Source organism: Haplochromis burtoni, unplaced genomic scaffold, assembly GCF_018398535.1.
Source record: "Haplochromis burtoni strain Fernald_Lab_line unplaced genomic scaffold, NCSU_Asbu1 Contig_688, whole genome shotgun sequence".
In the NCBI taxonomy this organism is placed as follows: domain Eukaryota; kingdom Metazoa; phylum Chordata; class Actinopteri; order Cichliformes; family Cichlidae; genus Haplochromis; species Haplochromis burtoni.
This window is the reverse complement of record NW_024583049.1, coordinates 111,144-127,284: the sequence shown is the minus strand read 5'-3', so window position 1 is coordinate 127,284 and position 16,141 is coordinate 111,144. Positions and strand designations below refer to the sequence as shown.

At 42.6% G+C, this 16,141-nt stretch overlaps 1 protein-coding gene across 1 annotated transcript in view; it reads left to right on the top strand.

Moving 5' to 3' along the window:
* The first annotated feature begins 1,976 nt into the window (after positions 1-1,976).
* The window catches only part of siah2l (seven in absentia homolog 2 (Drosophila)-like), a 28,547-nt gene continuing 14,382 nt past the window's right edge, over positions 1,977-16,141 (top strand). Inside the window, exon 1 of the mRNA XM_005949783.3 lies at positions 1,977-2,536. Coding sequence (XP_005949845.1) covers positions 2,090-2,536 — 447 coding nt within the window. The 5' untranslated portion in view covers positions 1,977-2,089. The remainder of the gene's footprint in view (positions 2,537-16,141) is intronic.

Genomic DNA, 16,141 nt, shown 5'->3' with positions numbered 1-16,141 from the left:
ACAATATTTACAATTTACAGGTTTACTACAAAATTTACAAATTAACTTAGGAATTTACAGTAAAGAATGTGCAAATAGCAGAAGAGATTATAAAGATGATAAATTATAGGAATTATAGGATTATAGGAAATGTGTGGTGATGTGTGGGAGAGCCCAGTCCTACACCTGGTTCAGGGCCCGAATAGCCTGGGGGAAGAAGCTCCTCCTCATTCTCTCTGTTTTGGCCTTAAGGGAGCGAGACCTAAGATGACCTTTATTAGTCCCACAGGTGGGAAATTTGTTTCCTTACAGCAAAAGTGCAAAGTTATGTAGCAGAAATTAGAAAACACTGGAATGAAATAAAATAAAATACTATATACAATAGAATAAAATGGAATACAAATGCTATAACTGAGTAAGAACATACTAAAGTACAACTTTGTCAGAAAAAGAATTGCACATATGGCAGTCTTATTGCACATGTGTGGGTTGATTTTTATGATTTTATTTCAACACAATGTAAAAATGTTCTGGATATAAAATGAAAACTGTCCTTATTTGGAGTTGTGGCTGCTCGTTTTCCTTTTGTTTTGCTTTGTTCATTTGTTTCTTTGAATTCTATGTTTTTCAACATGTTCAAAATAAAGATTCAATCAATCAATAAAAAACTGTAGTTTCCTCAGATTCTTTTGGCAGCTTTGCTTTGGAAAGTTTAAAACTATTTTTAAATGCGGAAGTTTTGCGGGGGTGAGATGGAGACGGATGATCTGCTGTGTCGGTCCCCAAAGGGAGCAGTCGAAAGACAAAGAATAATATTGATTTCTATTATCGATAGCTTCACATTTATATTCCCGTCTTTCTCTATCAACAAAATAAAAACTACTGCTGCACAGCAGCTGTAAATATTCTCTGATTTTTATACTTTTCTCACCATCTTGTTTGCTAAGATTTCAACTGTTGTTCTAAAGTCGCTCATTTGGGGAAATAAATATGAAACGTTTTTCTTTCTTTCGTCCTTTATACAGTTTCAGGGTTTTTTGTTTGTTTGTTTGTTTGTTTGTTTGTTTGTTTGTTTGTTTGTTTTACCTTCGGTGGAGTCACTGCTTATTGAAGTGAGAATAAATTCAGATTTGGTTTCTATGAATTCAAACACATCCACACATCTGGTTTGTCTTTGTTGCTCCACTCCACAAACAACATGCTGACACTGAAACGTGTGCAGCAGCTTTAATGAAACAAGTCCCGAGCCAAATGTGACCTGCACGGTCTGCTGTGACATGAACACAGAGGAAGGAACATCTGAAGCTCATCTGAGAGCTTTCATGTCTCCGTTCATTAACATCCGCTGGATTTGAAGATAATGAGGGCAAAGAAGGCGGTCGCGTCAGTCTAACATCCAGCAGAGGGCATCAGAGAGTTTCAGGTGATTTGAGCAGGGAGCGTAAACTTCTAAATTAAACCCTTTTTGGTGTAATTGAGTCATTCATTTACAAAAAGAAGCATAAATATTGGGTGGTGGGTTTTCAGGGATGAAGGAAACTGCTCGTGCTTGAGTTCTGTTAATTCTTAATTTATTACAACTGTTTCCGTAGTTGTTTAACTTTGTAGAAGATTATGAAACTCACAAAAGTTTGCAGCACTTTGGCCACCAAGCAGGAGCAGCCCAGCGCGGCTACAACAGGTCAGCTCTGCTAGGACCGACACAAAAGCCGTTTCCGACCACGCTGAGGTGCTTAATTATCATGATTCATCATTTTAGCGGGAAATCCCACAAAAAAGTGTTTTGCTCAGTTACAAAAAGAATAAAACAACAACAAAAAGCAAAGAAGAGAAAAACATTAAATTCTCACTTCATTCATTTTTTAATATTTATAATTAAATAAGTTACCAATATTCTCTCCTGTTCTATTGTATATATTTGTTCTTTTATGCGACGCTGTTTGTTTTTCTTTTGCTTTCAAGCCGAACACGACTCCACTCTCTGATTGGCCGAGCGGCTTGTCAATCTTTGACGTAGCGGCCAATGGCAGGAGCCGACAGGCGATACAAACTAGCAGCCGCCATGTTGTGTCTCCGGGGGCCTCGAGGGACGTCCGGTAGTAAACAGTAGATGACGGTACCGCCTGTTCGGCAGCTCTCAGGAACGGGACCGCAGCTGGAAGCTATGAGTCGTCCATCTTCAGCCGGAGGTGGGGGACTCGGGGCCGGGAAAGCAGGCGGAGGGAAGCACGGGGGAGCGGCAGGCGCCTCTGTTGCCGCAGCGGCCGCCGGCGTGAGCTCCGTGGCCGGGTCGGGGTCTGCTCCCCCTTCCTCCACCGTGTCCATGCCGGCTACCGGCCTCGTCGGACAATCCTCGGAGCTCACGGCGCTATTCGAGTGCCCGGTATGCTTCGACTACGTCCTGCCGCCTATCCTGCAGTGCCAGGCGGGTCACCTGGTCTGTAACCAGTGTCGGCAGAAGCTGAGCTGCTGCCCGACCTGCCGAGGCCCGCTCACCCCGAGCATCCGGAACCTGGCCATGGAGAAGGTGGCCTCCACACTGCCGTTCCCCTGCAAGGTAGACCCACAGACACAAACCGGCCCAGCTGATACTCACACACTACATCACAACTCTCTTCACTTCAGTTTGTGCACAACTTCCTCCACGCACACCTGTCACGTGACGTCATCAGAGCCAAACTAGAATTTCGATTTATTTTCCAAGAAAACGTCTGACACACAGTCAACGGAGTTAAAGGTCAAAGGTTACTCCACAAAATTGGGATTTATTTGTTTATTTTTTACGTGCTGAGTTCACTGCCTGTAGTAATAATCGGACGTTGAAGCATCACTGCTTAGTTCACTGCATGCAATCAGTGAAGGAAAGTCATGTCACAGAGTTCATTATGTAATATAGAAAGAGTATTAGGACGACATTAGGAAAAATATGATTGATCAATTTGAGAATAAAACCAAAATCTCAAGAAAAAAGTCAAATTAGTTATTTTGTAGAGGATTTGTTTGCTTTGAAACATCTTCCTATCATATCTTGTGATAACGTCCATCCTCTTTGTTGCAGGTGTAATCATCAATATCCTGGCATTTGTTCATTGCCATTTCATTTTGTACAAATTCGGCCAACGCTTCCACGATTGTGTGTTTGTTCTTTTGTTTGATTGGTTTTTCCTTTCTTTTCAGTGTCCTTATGCTCACTGTGTATGAACACAGTGCAGTGATAAAGGAACTAAAACACATTTTAAAGTACACATTCGCAATATCATTTGGTTTTATTCTCAAAAATATCAATGATTTTTATTTTCTTTACGTGGCCCTAATACTCTGTCAGAGTAATACAACCAGGAAAGTCTGTGTTTAGTTCAGTAACTGTAATAAACATAGTTCAGCCAGCAGTGATGAGTCCACTGATTAATCAGGACTCGTCACTCTGCTGATTGTTTCCTCTGTTTGTCTAAAATCTGCAGATAAAAATGGATGACCGGTGTTTTAATCTCCTGCATACCAAAGTGACTGTAGAGTGAGAATCGTGACCAGGTTTTAAATAACATGTCCAACAAGTGTGCAGCTGTCCACATACCTTTGGCCTCGCAGCGTGTCGACTGATTGGAGCGGCGGCTCTGGTTCCATTACACGCACATTAAAGTTGAATTGTGTGTCGGCGGCTGAAAACTGAGTCCTGACTCTGACCCTGAGGAGGAAGAGGAGGTCTGATATGGACACAGTTTCCAACCTGCATAGTACAGAAAGACTTGAAACAAACTGAAAGTAGATGTTTCACAACTCGCTCAGCTCAGCAGGCTGGTTACAGGACAGACTGCCCTCTGGTGGTGTTTTCATGCAGTGCACGTGACCTCAACAGAATATGTCCCCAAGAGTTTAGGGGAGAAAACATTAAATTCAGCTTAATTTGAGTTTATTGAAGCTGTAAGTGAAGATCATGCATAAAATTTGGCTGGTCGACGAGCGTTTCGTCATCATTTAGATTTCAACCCACGAGAATCTCCTCACCACTCGTACACGTCCTGCTGCTCTGTAATCATGTTGTGTCGTTATACCTCCTGCAGACAGCAGGCTCATGCTCATTTGTTTCACTGTTGCTGTTAAAATATGTTTTTTGTTTCTGTTGTGATGATCTTCCTCGTCTAATGCTTCTTGGTAAGTGTCTGCAGGCTGGTGTAGATGTCAGCCATACAAATCATTTGGTCACAGATGTTTTGGGTTTTTCAGGGGAGGTTTGTGTTTTGAAAAGCCCGAAAATTCTACGTAGGACCCAATATTTACTGAGCTGTTCTCTACAGTAGGAGGAAGAACTGCAGCCTTTATGAGGTAGAGAGGACATGAAACTCTACATATAATGGCTGATTTACACCACTAAGTCCTCCTCTCACACCTGACATATATTACACTGTCTGTGAAGCCAGCTTTAAGAAATAAGTGCTTAAAGTTTTAAAAAGATGTTTGGTGTCATCTTCTGTCGTACAGAATGTGACGTCATGTGGTTGGTTGGCTGTTTGTGGCTAACAGACTAACATTAGTTTATGTTAGCTAAGTCGTGACAGTGATGCTATTGGCTTTCTGAATAGCAGCATGAGGTGTAAACATCCTGTAGTCTGGGTACAGAGCTGCCAATAATGCGCTCTGCAGTCAGACTGTGGCAGTTTCCATACCAGACTGTGATGCCGCTGGTTAGGATGCTCTCCATGGTGCATCTGTGGAAGGTGTTAAGGATGGGTTTGGGGAGGCAAAACCTTCCTTAGTCGTCTCAGGAAGTGCAGTCGCTGCTGAGCTCTTTTTGTCACTGATTTGGTGTTGCTGGTCCTCTGTGATGCAAACACTGAAGAATCTGGTGCTCTTCACTCTCTACTGCGACACCAGTAATGCTGAGCTGGAGATGGACAGCCTTGGTCTTCCTAAAGTCAACATTGAGACATAGATTATTGTCCTTGCACCAAAGTGCTGTTGCACATCCTCTCTGTATGCAGCATCATCATCGTCCCTGATGAGTCCCACCACTGGGGTGTCATCTGGAGACTTGATCATTTGGATTGTGTTGGAGCTGGAGCTAGGTGCAGTCGTGGGTCAGCAGCGTGATTAGTGGGCTCAGCACACATTCCTGGGGGGTGGAGGGCGTCTATGCTCAGTGTGATGGTGTTGGATCTTGTATTTCCAACCTGTACTATCTATCAGTGAGAATGTCCAGGATCCAGTTGCAGGTGGAGGTGTTGAGTCCGAGCAGGTCCAGCTTGCTGATCAGCTGTTGGCGGATGATGGTGTTGAATGCTGAGCTGAAATCAATGAACAGCATTCTTATGTGGGCGTTGCGTTGATCCAGGTGTGATAGAGCTAGGCAGAGTGCCAATGAGATCGCATCACCCATTGATCGTGATATGCGAACTGTAGTGGGTCCAGTTTGGGGGGGAGCTGCTTCTTGATGTAACTCAGGACTAGTTGCTCGAAGCACTTCGTGATGATTGGAGTAAGTGCTTCTGGGCAGTAGTATTTGAGCTCCGAGGCTGTAGCTGTCTTTGGCACAGGTCTGATTGGGGGGGGGGGTTTAAGCATTGTGGCACAACAGCTTGGCTCAGGGACATGTTGATGACGTCTGCTAGGACAGCGGTCCCCAACCCCCGGGCCTTCGACCGGTACCGGTCCATGGGTCGTTTGGTACCGGGCCGTGAGAGTTGAGGCTCAGGTGTGAAATGTCTGGTTTTCAGGGTTTTTATCGGTTTTCAGCGTTATTTTGTTATTGTTTTTATCGTTAACTCTGTTTTCCTGGGTCTGTTCACGTGTGTTATGAATAAATCTTCTTTTTTTCGGTACCGGTACTAGTTTCATGTTGTTGTATTTATCCGCGACACCTTAAAGGCCGGTCCGTGAAAATAATGTCGGGCATAAACCGGTCCGTGGCGCAAAAAAGGTTTGAGACCGCTGTCCTAGGACATCGGTCAGCTGGTCAGCACAGGCTCTGAGCACACGTCCGGGTATATTATCTGGTCCAGCAGCTTTGTGTGGGTTGACTTTAGCGAGAGTCCTTTCACTCGGGCCGTGGACAGGGACAGCACTTGGTTGTCTGGCGAGGGGCTGGTTTTCCATGCTGGCTCATTGTTTTGAGTCCCATGTGTTAACTGCGTCTGGTTGAGAGGTGTTTGGATGTCCCGCCACATTCGCTGAGAATCTCCTGACCAGGCAAAGAGATCACTGACTTTCTTTGAGCTTGATGTCCTTGGTTTGCTTGGTTGAAGTCCCCAGCGATAATGAAAAATCCCTCGGGGTGGAGAGATTGCAGGTCCCTGACGGCCTCGTACAGCTCCCGTAGCGCCTCCTTAGCATTAGCGTCAGGAGGAATGTACACTGCCACAATAACGATGATTCTGAACTCCTGCAGCAAATGATAAGGCCTGCACCTCACTGCCATAAATTCAACACACGAGCAGCCCCGCATGCTTTTTCAGATGTGGGATCACTTTAGTGCTGCAGCAACGAGTTAATGTTAAACTGATGTACTGCCCACTTTGCCGTCTGTCTCTCTTTAGCAGTAAGTTGTCTTTACAAATCGGATGTGGCATGCGCTGCGTCAACACTAACTAGAGCGAAGGACCCAAAATTTCAAATCAATCAATCAAAATTTATTTATATAGCACATTTTTAAGACCAAAGTACACCAAAGTGCTTTCCAGTAAAATCGCAGTACAAATAAAATCACAATAAAATATAAATTACAAATATATAAAATATAAGATAATTACATAATCTAAATACAGAGCCAGATGTAAATTACCCTAATTCGCCTTAAATGCCAGATCAAACAAATACGTTTTTAAACGTGATTTAAAAGACTGAATGGAATCTGACGCGCGAATATGAAGAGGGAGAGTATTCCATAGCCTGGGTGCAGCAACGGCAAAGGCACGGTCTCCTCTGGTCTTCAGCCGAGACCTAGGTTGCACCAAGAGCAGCTGGCCCGATGATCTTGCGCCGTGCTTGTGAGTACACAAGCAGATCGATCAGTCCCAGTATTAACACTGTACACTAACACAGTAGCTTTATTACAAAATACTAAAACACTGGTTTGATGAGTAGGAACTTTATTGTATTTAAGCAACTACAGAGAGCAGCAAGGATCAACTGTCAAGCTAGTCATGCACATTTCTGCTGATATACTGTGTGCCATGGTTTTCAAATAGGGCTGCCACGATTAGGTCGACTATCAAAATCTTCGACGACTGATTTAATCGTCGACTCATCGTTTGAAGCTTTGTAAGATCACAAAACACGCAGGAATGAGTAGCAGGATTTAAGAGTGTAATAACGGACTGAGACAGAAGATGGCAGCACTGCATGTACAAGGATGCCAGCTGCCGTTAAATATATATTTCCCTCATTTTTACTGGTGACTGGTAGGAGGTAAGCTGCTGGTTTCTCCAGGAGGTGGTTGTATTTGGCAACATTCAGTCGTTGGACAAACAGGAGGAAGTTCTGTGTAACTCCTTGAAAACGGTGAGCTGAGGTTCCCGTAAGCGCTCACAGCTAACGCTAGCATCGCCAACGCTCGATCAGCTGACGGTGATCTTTGAACAAGCTTCAAATTCTTCACAGTGAAAATCTCATTCTCCTCAGTCATAGAAAAAACAAACAAAATGATGGTTGAACATGGTTATTGATCAGCTTAACAAACCTGCATAAAAAGGTGTTTTACCATAAAGCTAAAAGCTGACAGGTGTGAATAGGGCTGTTCGATATAACGATATAAAAACATCTATCGTTTCATTTTACGCTATCGTTTGTTTCGTGGTGTCGCAAAAATAAACTGTTTACGGCAATATGTTTTCACCGTTTTGATGGTCATTTCTTCAAGTTCTCTCTTTCGCTTATATTTAATATAACCACACTACGGACGGACAAGCGCAACAACGATGGCAACACCATCGCATGTCCGCATGTTTAATTTCCACATAAACCTTTCACAATAAAGCTCAAGATCCTGTTGAGACTTTTCAAAATAAACTGAATCACGTGAAAGAGCAGATTATTTAGGATGAGAAGTAAAAAAGAGCCGCCAGGTGCTAAAAAATAAACCTTAGACTCAAACGTTAGAACAGCTTTTCCCCGCAGTACGCCGTGTAATAAATACTCACAAAGGAAACGGCGCCGTTACAACTTATGTCTAAAAATGCATCGTTTTATGCATCTGTTAAAACACTCGTTTCCAGCTACATGACACACAGCTGGAAACACTTCACACAAGTCGAGCTGCCCGAGATTCACAGAAAATGTTACATTTTTGTGATTTATATCGTTATCGGACGATAGATGTCTTATATCAGGTTATAAGATTTTGGTCCTATCGCACAGCCCTAAGTGTGAAACCATCACAGATCTGGAGGTGAAGGTAACTTGAAACGTTACGATGTTTCAGAGTCGCCTGTGCAGAGCTTTGGCTGCTGACTGTCTGGCTCTCTGAGACAGTGTGCTGGAAGGTAGAGCTGCAACTATCGATTACTTTACTAATCCATTACTCGATGGAAAACTCAATAGATTAATCGATAAAAATGCTTTTGTCTTATTAATGAGTAATAATATTCAAAAGAGGAAAAAAATACAGGTCTTTTAAAATAAACTGCTCGCTGACTTCTGTTTTAGGAATTAAAATGTTTTTGTTTCATTCGTCAGAAAACAAAACCTCTATTTACTTGTGATATTACTTTTTTGTTTTTTAAAGAAACATTTTCTTAAAAGTAAAAATACAGAGTCAAAGTCAAATACAACAAGATAAATACACAATCTAAACTGAGGCATAAACATCAATCTTTACTGTGTGTCTTTGAGGCTTTACGTTTAGTGAACGAGTCAGTTTGCGCTTTGATGCAGAGCTTTTGTGCTGCTGAAAACAAGATGGTGTGATGATGTAGACGTTAATTAATCTTGGCAATAATTTTACCGTCCTACCTGAAACCTGTCAGGTCAGTTTTACTGGCACATGTACATTTTTATAGACTTTTGGAAAAAAGCTTTAATTTTTATGTTTTTAAAGCTTCTACAGTTGATCTGACAGTGGTGCAAGATGAACAAATCTGAGAAGGCTTTGTATTCAGAATGATTACAGATGTCAGGAGTGAATCAGCGCTTTGTAGTGGTTTTCTTTGTGGATGTGAATCTAGCAAACAGCATTTTGCATTGAATTTGTTTTAAAGAGCTGTCAGTAAGGAGGCAGACACCAGGAACAGACTTCAGGCAAAACCTGACTGATTTTGTTAATTATGGAGTTCCACAGGGTTCAGTGCTAGGACCAATTCTGTTTACATTATACATGCTTCCCTTAGGCAGCATCATTAGAAGACATAGCATACATTTTCACTGCTATGCTGATGACACCCAGCTCTATCTGTCCATGAAGCCAGATAACACACACCAATGAGTTAAACTGCAGGAATGTCTTAAAGACATAAAGACCTGGATGGCCGCTAACTTTCTGCTTCTTAATTCAGATCAAACTGAGGTTATTGTACTCGGCCCTGAAAAGCTTAGAAATATGGTATCTAAGCAGATTCTTACTCTGGATGGCATTACCTTGGCCTCCAGTAACACTGTGAGGAACCTTGGAGTCATTTTTGACCAGGACATGTCCTTCAACGCACATATTAAACAAATATGTAAGACTGCTTTCTTCCATTTGTGCAACATCTCTAAAATTAGAAATATCCTGTCTCAGAGTGACGCTGAAAAACTAGTTCATGCATTTATTACTTCCAGGCTGGACGACTGTAATTCATGGGGATTCAGTTTTCAGGCCCTTCTTCCAACCAGCTTCCAGTTTGGATTCAGGAGACAGACACTGTCTACTTTCTTTGTATTACTGTAAGGTCTTTACCTCACAGTATAAAGCACCTTGAGGAAATTGTTGTTGTATTGGTCACACACTGTGTCACCAGTGTGTGAATGGGTGGATGACTGGATGTGTAAAGCGCTATACAAATACAGGCCATTTACCCTTTTTACCAATATGTTGCAATAGAAATAAAATTGAATAGAAATTATTTTATTTCTATATTCACAACAAAGCAAAAGAGTGAAGACAGAGGTCCTGTGTTTGGTCTCACACACACACACACACACACACACACACTGTGCATGCAGAGCAGTGCTGACAGATGCTTGGAGGAGGAGGATGGCACTCGATACTCCCCTTTCTCTCTATCATGTTTCCCCGCCCCCACTGTGTGTGTGCTGTGTGCGCGCACACGCTGCAGTGTCGGTTGGAGGACGCACGTTTTTCTGCTGCTCAGACAGACAGAGGGAGAGCTCCGAGAGACATTCACTAAAAACCAGAAACAGTGATCGAGTGTGTGTCGGTGTTATTCACCGCCGGTCAGTCAGACGGACGCCACACAGCTCACACTCAGAGTGTGCGTGTGTGTGCGCGTGTGTTTAGACCCTGCGCGTTTTGTTTTTTCGTCACCACAGAAGAAGAAAACAGCTGTCCGTGTTTTCTTTTCTGCTGCTGCAGCAGGAGAGGGAGAGCGGGCGAGCGAGGTTCAGCTGCATTACGGCTGCGTCTGTTTGATCCGACAGGTTCTGGTACGTTTACCGATCGATTATCGATTGATTTGAGTCATCAGGTTGGTTTGAACCGATGTTGATGTTTTACCGCCTGAACTGGAGACGAATGCTGTCAGCTGTTGATCAGAACAACGTATGAAAATGTTTTTGTTTGTCAAAGTAATCGATTACCTGATTCATGTTGGTGGTGCAGCTGTGGGTCTGATTGATTAATCTGCCAGTTAATTTCCTCATTAATTAAAATGATAATAAATATGTGTACAGTGAAGCAGCAACAATGAGTATTTGATTGTCGATTGTGTTACTGCTTGTTGCTCTTCAAGCCAAAAAAAAGCCAATGAAAAAAATTTCTATTTCTACTTCCTCCCATGTTAGAGACGTTTCACTGTTTTATGTTGTTTGTACAGCATTTGTGGTTTGACTCGGAGGCTCGGTGTTTTCACAGATTTAAAGAAACAAATTTACAGCAAAAAACAGTTGAATTAAGCGTTACACTGAGGTGGCTGTTAGTGTGAATCGGCATATAATAATAAATAAAACATAAATAAAACTAAACTGAATCAATTTCATCTACATTAGATGGAAAACAGCGAGCACGTAAGTCTCTTTTGGCTGCTCCGGTGTTTCTTAAACGGCCCCCACATGTTTTGGTTTGGATCTTCCTCCACTTGATCCGGACTTGGGACCAGCACTCGGAGTACTCTCGTGACCCGGATCTTGTATTTGTGTCCGGGTCTCAAACTGGCGTGCACAGTGAATGTGTTAATCACTGCAGCAAAGAAAACGCTTCATTCCAAAATGCTGTAAAATCACTGAGTGTCTTTGGGCAGTTTAAACCCAGACGATGAAACGTGAAAATAATTGGCAGATTAATTAACAATTAGAATAAACATTCACACTGAACCACAGGGTGGCGCTGCTTAAACAAATTGGGGGGTAGCTGACGTGTGACGTTGGACATCAAACATTTTTAGTTTTAAATATTTCCAAGTTCTTTTATTTTATAATCAAAAATAATATAAAACATTTTATTCTTTCTGCCAACAAAGCTCATGTTCATACCCTCTCAAACTAAACTAAACACTAAACCTGTGTTTTGAGTCACAGTCTGCTACAATTTCACCACAAAAACATTAAAAAGTTATAAATTTAAAAGTGTATGAAGAGTTTTCAGTAAATGAAAACGGTGCCTAACTGACTCTAATATAAAAAGAAAGAGTGTTGGTTTGTTGGTCTCGGTGTTGGTGTTTTGGCTGCTGCCATGTTGGACTGTATTTGGACAACAGGGTGTTACGTTAGCAACTAACGTTAGCTAGCCTGGCTGTAATGGTGCCTCACAGACACACGGATACCTGCTAATTAATGCTCAGATACTGTAGAATTTAAGATAAGAAGAACTTTATTTATCCCGAGGGAAATTCTTTTGTCATACACATGCTCAATGCAGCAGAGAGAGGAATAAGATATACAATATGTACAATAGAAGTATACAGTAGGATAGTGCAAAATATAATATCAAATAACTGTAGCAAGTAACAATATAACTATTGTTACTTGCTACCATATCTAGTAGAATTAGCCTCACACGGGCCTGTTATTGGATCATTGCATTAAAAATGCTCAAATAGACTCACACAGCACAGAGATCCAGTCCAAGGATTCTGCAGTTAGCTGAGGTGAAGCGTAGCAGCAGCTAGCACCTGTCTCATCGTCCACCTGTCAGAAAACTTAATGCAGTTAGCAATAAAGACCTAAAGTGTTTCTGCAGCAGGCTCTTTGTATGTGTTTATTTCTATAGTCTATCGAGATCAGCAGCATCGCTATAGCCGGCCTGTCGCTGTGATTTTTGCTAATTTACTGCTGGCAGTGGCTGATGTGTATCTGGCCTTATATTCACAGACCATGTCATTTCTTTTTGTTCTTTGATAAATCAAAACAAAAACAGCCATCATCACTGAAAATCACTCAGATTTTTATTTTAAATAGCAATATGGCTCTATAAACTCACATGGTGCGTGCGGTGAAGGCTAACGCTGCTCAGGCTCCGGTTTCCACACAGATTCCTCACAGTGAGAACAAAACCATGGAAGCAGCCTCCCAAACCAAAGGATGCTGAAGCACACTTTACAGTCACAGGTGAGGGTTTGAGCCTGAACATGAGATTTGTGGACAATTAGAAAAATATTTGTATAAAAAAAAAAAGTCCCCATTATTTAATCCAACTAACATGAGGTTGTTTCATTTATCAACGTTGTTGATAATTAATGTGTGTTTTTTGTTTCATACTTTGAAATCTTTTACTGAGAAGAATAAGCAAGATGTTTGAACCCATCAGCTTGGTTTTATTTCATGGTCCTTTGAAGTTGATCATGAAAACAGAAGAGGTCATTTTTTTTCTAAACACACCATTCTGTTGGAAAATGTACTGATTAATAGCTTTACTATGGTTTTGGATACTTAGTGTGACTATAAAGGTGCTCCTGTACTGTAAGCATGTATTCAAACCAAACTCATTGTGTTTGTTTTCAAGACTCTTGCAGTAAATCTGAGAGCTCACACTAAAGCAGACTGAGGCCAATCGTCTGACTTCGTGAGTTAAACAGAAACCAAACATGGTCAGACGCTCGTCCGGTCTCTGTCCTCCTGTGAACTTCTGATCAGTCTGCTATATGATCTCCACGTGGCTCTGCAGTCTGTCTGAACAGCTGCTGCTTGTTTTGTCCTCCTGTCTGGTTCAGTATGGTGAGCCCGAAGGGACAAAAGACTTGAGAAATCAAAGTTAAATTTAGATTGGAGCCTCTGAGTTTCCAGGACAAATTTCAAAGAAAGGAATTGCACACATGGAGCATGTGCAGAAGAACTTTAACTCAGTTTTGATTCTGACTTGTAGTGTTTAAAAGAGTGAGAGACTTTTATGCTGGTGAGCTGTCGGCTTCAGCAGTAGTCAGCCTTCGTCATTGTCCATAGTGATGAGTTCAAATGTCTTGTTTTGTCCACCCAACAGAACCAGAAAATACTCAGTTGTCTTTCACAGTAAAATTGTTGCAGCTCTAGCCTGTGCCGATGCTGTGCCCAGCCTCCTGCCTACCTCTGCTCAGAGAGTTGGCTCACTGGCGCTGCCTTCTGGGCTGGCATCACCGCCATGGGGTTGGTTCAGCTAGTGCTGCAGGGCTGACCGCTAACACCGTACAGCAGCAGCAGCATGGGTCAGAGGTCAGGGACAGAGCCCGTCGACCTGTCGGACGCACCAAACCCCTGCCGGGCAGTCAGGTGAGTCCTGAATGATGCCGGCGAGCTTTAACGTACGGCTGCGTCAAGACAGATTTTCAGTTTATTTTTATTTTAAAACACATCATCACATTTTGTTTATGGATGCCCAGACATAATTCAATTCAATTTTATTTATATAGCGCCAAATCACAACAGTCGCCTCAAGGCGCTTTATATCGTACAGTAGATCGTACAATAATAGATACAGAGAAAAACCCAACAATCATATGACCCCCTATGAGCAGCACTTTGGCGACAGTGGGAAGGAAAAACTCCCTTTTAACAGGAAGAAACCTCCGGCAGAACCAGGCTCAGGGAGGGGCGGGGCCATCTGCTGTGATTGGTTGGGGTGAGAGAAGGAAGACAGGATAAAGACATGCTGTGGAAGAGAGACAGAGGTTAATAACAGATATGATTCAATGCAGAGAGGTCTGTTAATACATAGTGAGAAGAAACCCAGTGCATCATGGGAATCCCCCGGCAGCCTACGTCTATTGCAGCATAACTAAGGGAGGATTCAGGGTCACCTGGTCCAGCCCTAACTATATGCTTTAGCAAAAAGGAAAGTTTGAAGCCTAATCTTGAAAGTAGAGATAGTGTCTGTCTCCTGAATCCAAACTGGAAGCTGGTTCCACAGAAGAGGGGCCTGAAAACTGAAGGCTCTGCCTCCCATTCTACTTTTAAATACTCTAGGAACAACAAGTAGGCCTGCAGAGCGAGAGCGAAGTGCTCTAATAGGGTGATATGGTACTACAAGGTCATTAAGATAAGATGGGGCCTGATTATTTAAGACCTTGTATGTGAGGAGCAGGATTTTGAATTCTCTGGATTTAACAGGAAGCCAATGAAGGGAAGCCAAAACAGGAGAAATCTGCTCTCTCTTTCTAGTCCCTGTCAGGACTCTTGCTGCAGCATTTTGGATTAGCTGAAGGCTTTTCAGGGAGTTTTTGGACATCCTGATAATAATGAATTACAGTCGTCCAGCCTGGAAGTAATAAATGCATGAACTAGTTTTTCAGCGTCACTCTGAGACAGGATATTTCTAACTTTAGAGATGTTGCAGCAAATGGAAGAAAGCAGTCTTACATATTTGTTTAATATGTGCGTTGAAGGACATGTCCTGGTCAAAAATGACTCCAAGGTTCCTCACAGTCGTTACTGGAGGCCAAGGTAATGCCATCCAGAGTAAGAATCTGGTTAGATACCATATTTCTAAGCTTTTCAGGGCCGAGTACAATAACCTCAGTTTGATCTGAATTAAGAAGCAGAAAGTTAGCGGCCATCCAGGTCTTTATGTCTTTAAGACATTCCTGCAGTTTAACTCATTGGTGTGTGTTCATCTGGCTTCATGGACAGATAGAGCTGGGTGTCATCTGCATAGCAGTGTAAATGTATGCTATGTCTTCTAATGATGCTGCCTAAGGGAAGCATGTATAATGTAAACAGAATTGGTCCTAGCACTGAACCCTGTGGAACTCCATAATTAACCTCAGTGTGTGAAGAGCGACAACTCTTACACTTCCTACAAACTGGAGTCTGTTATGAATCAAACGCACCTCACGTAGTTCAGTTTGAGGCAAGATGGCTGAAAGAGAAGCTCGATCTACAAGTTAGCAGTGATGCGTGTCCATGTGTCTTTCACGTCGTAAACATCTGACTGTTCAGATTTTGTCTCTAGTATAATGTCCTCTGAGCGAGCGTATGTTACACTAAACAAAGTAGGGAATGAACCAACACTGAGCTTATGGACTGTCGTGTACACCAGAGCTTTTCAAAAGCTTACTGTAAAGTTGTGCTGCACGTGAAGCCGGATTGCGACAGTTCTCGCCGGTATCGCTGAGCTACGTCTGCGCGAATTTCCTCGCTCGGTGGTTGGATCCTGTAGCGTTGGTCGTCCTTTTTGTTGCAGTCTTGCGTCTTTCCGCCTTGAACTGTGAGGTCCAGTTCATGTGTTACTTCACTGATCATGGTCGCAGAGTGAAGCAGGAAATACCAGCTGCAATGCAAAGGGTGAAGCTGGTGTTCATCCAAAGGACTGGGGCCTCGCTGCAACGTCAGTTGAATATGTCTTTGGCAATTAACGCATCTGCAGAGGTGCACCTTTTCATGTCAGAGCTAATACCATACCAGTCGCATCGTTTTTTCCTCACAAGGTCTTGAAAAGACCACGAGCATCATCTGATTCTGCAGCGTACTGGCGGTTACATCGGCCTACAGACCAACTGCTTCATTCGACTAAATCTAAACCGCAAGTGAACTAAAGAAACACTTCTTTCAACCAGAGGCAGGAAGACTGTCTGAAAGTATCTGATAAGGCAATGGAGGTTAGTTGATGTGC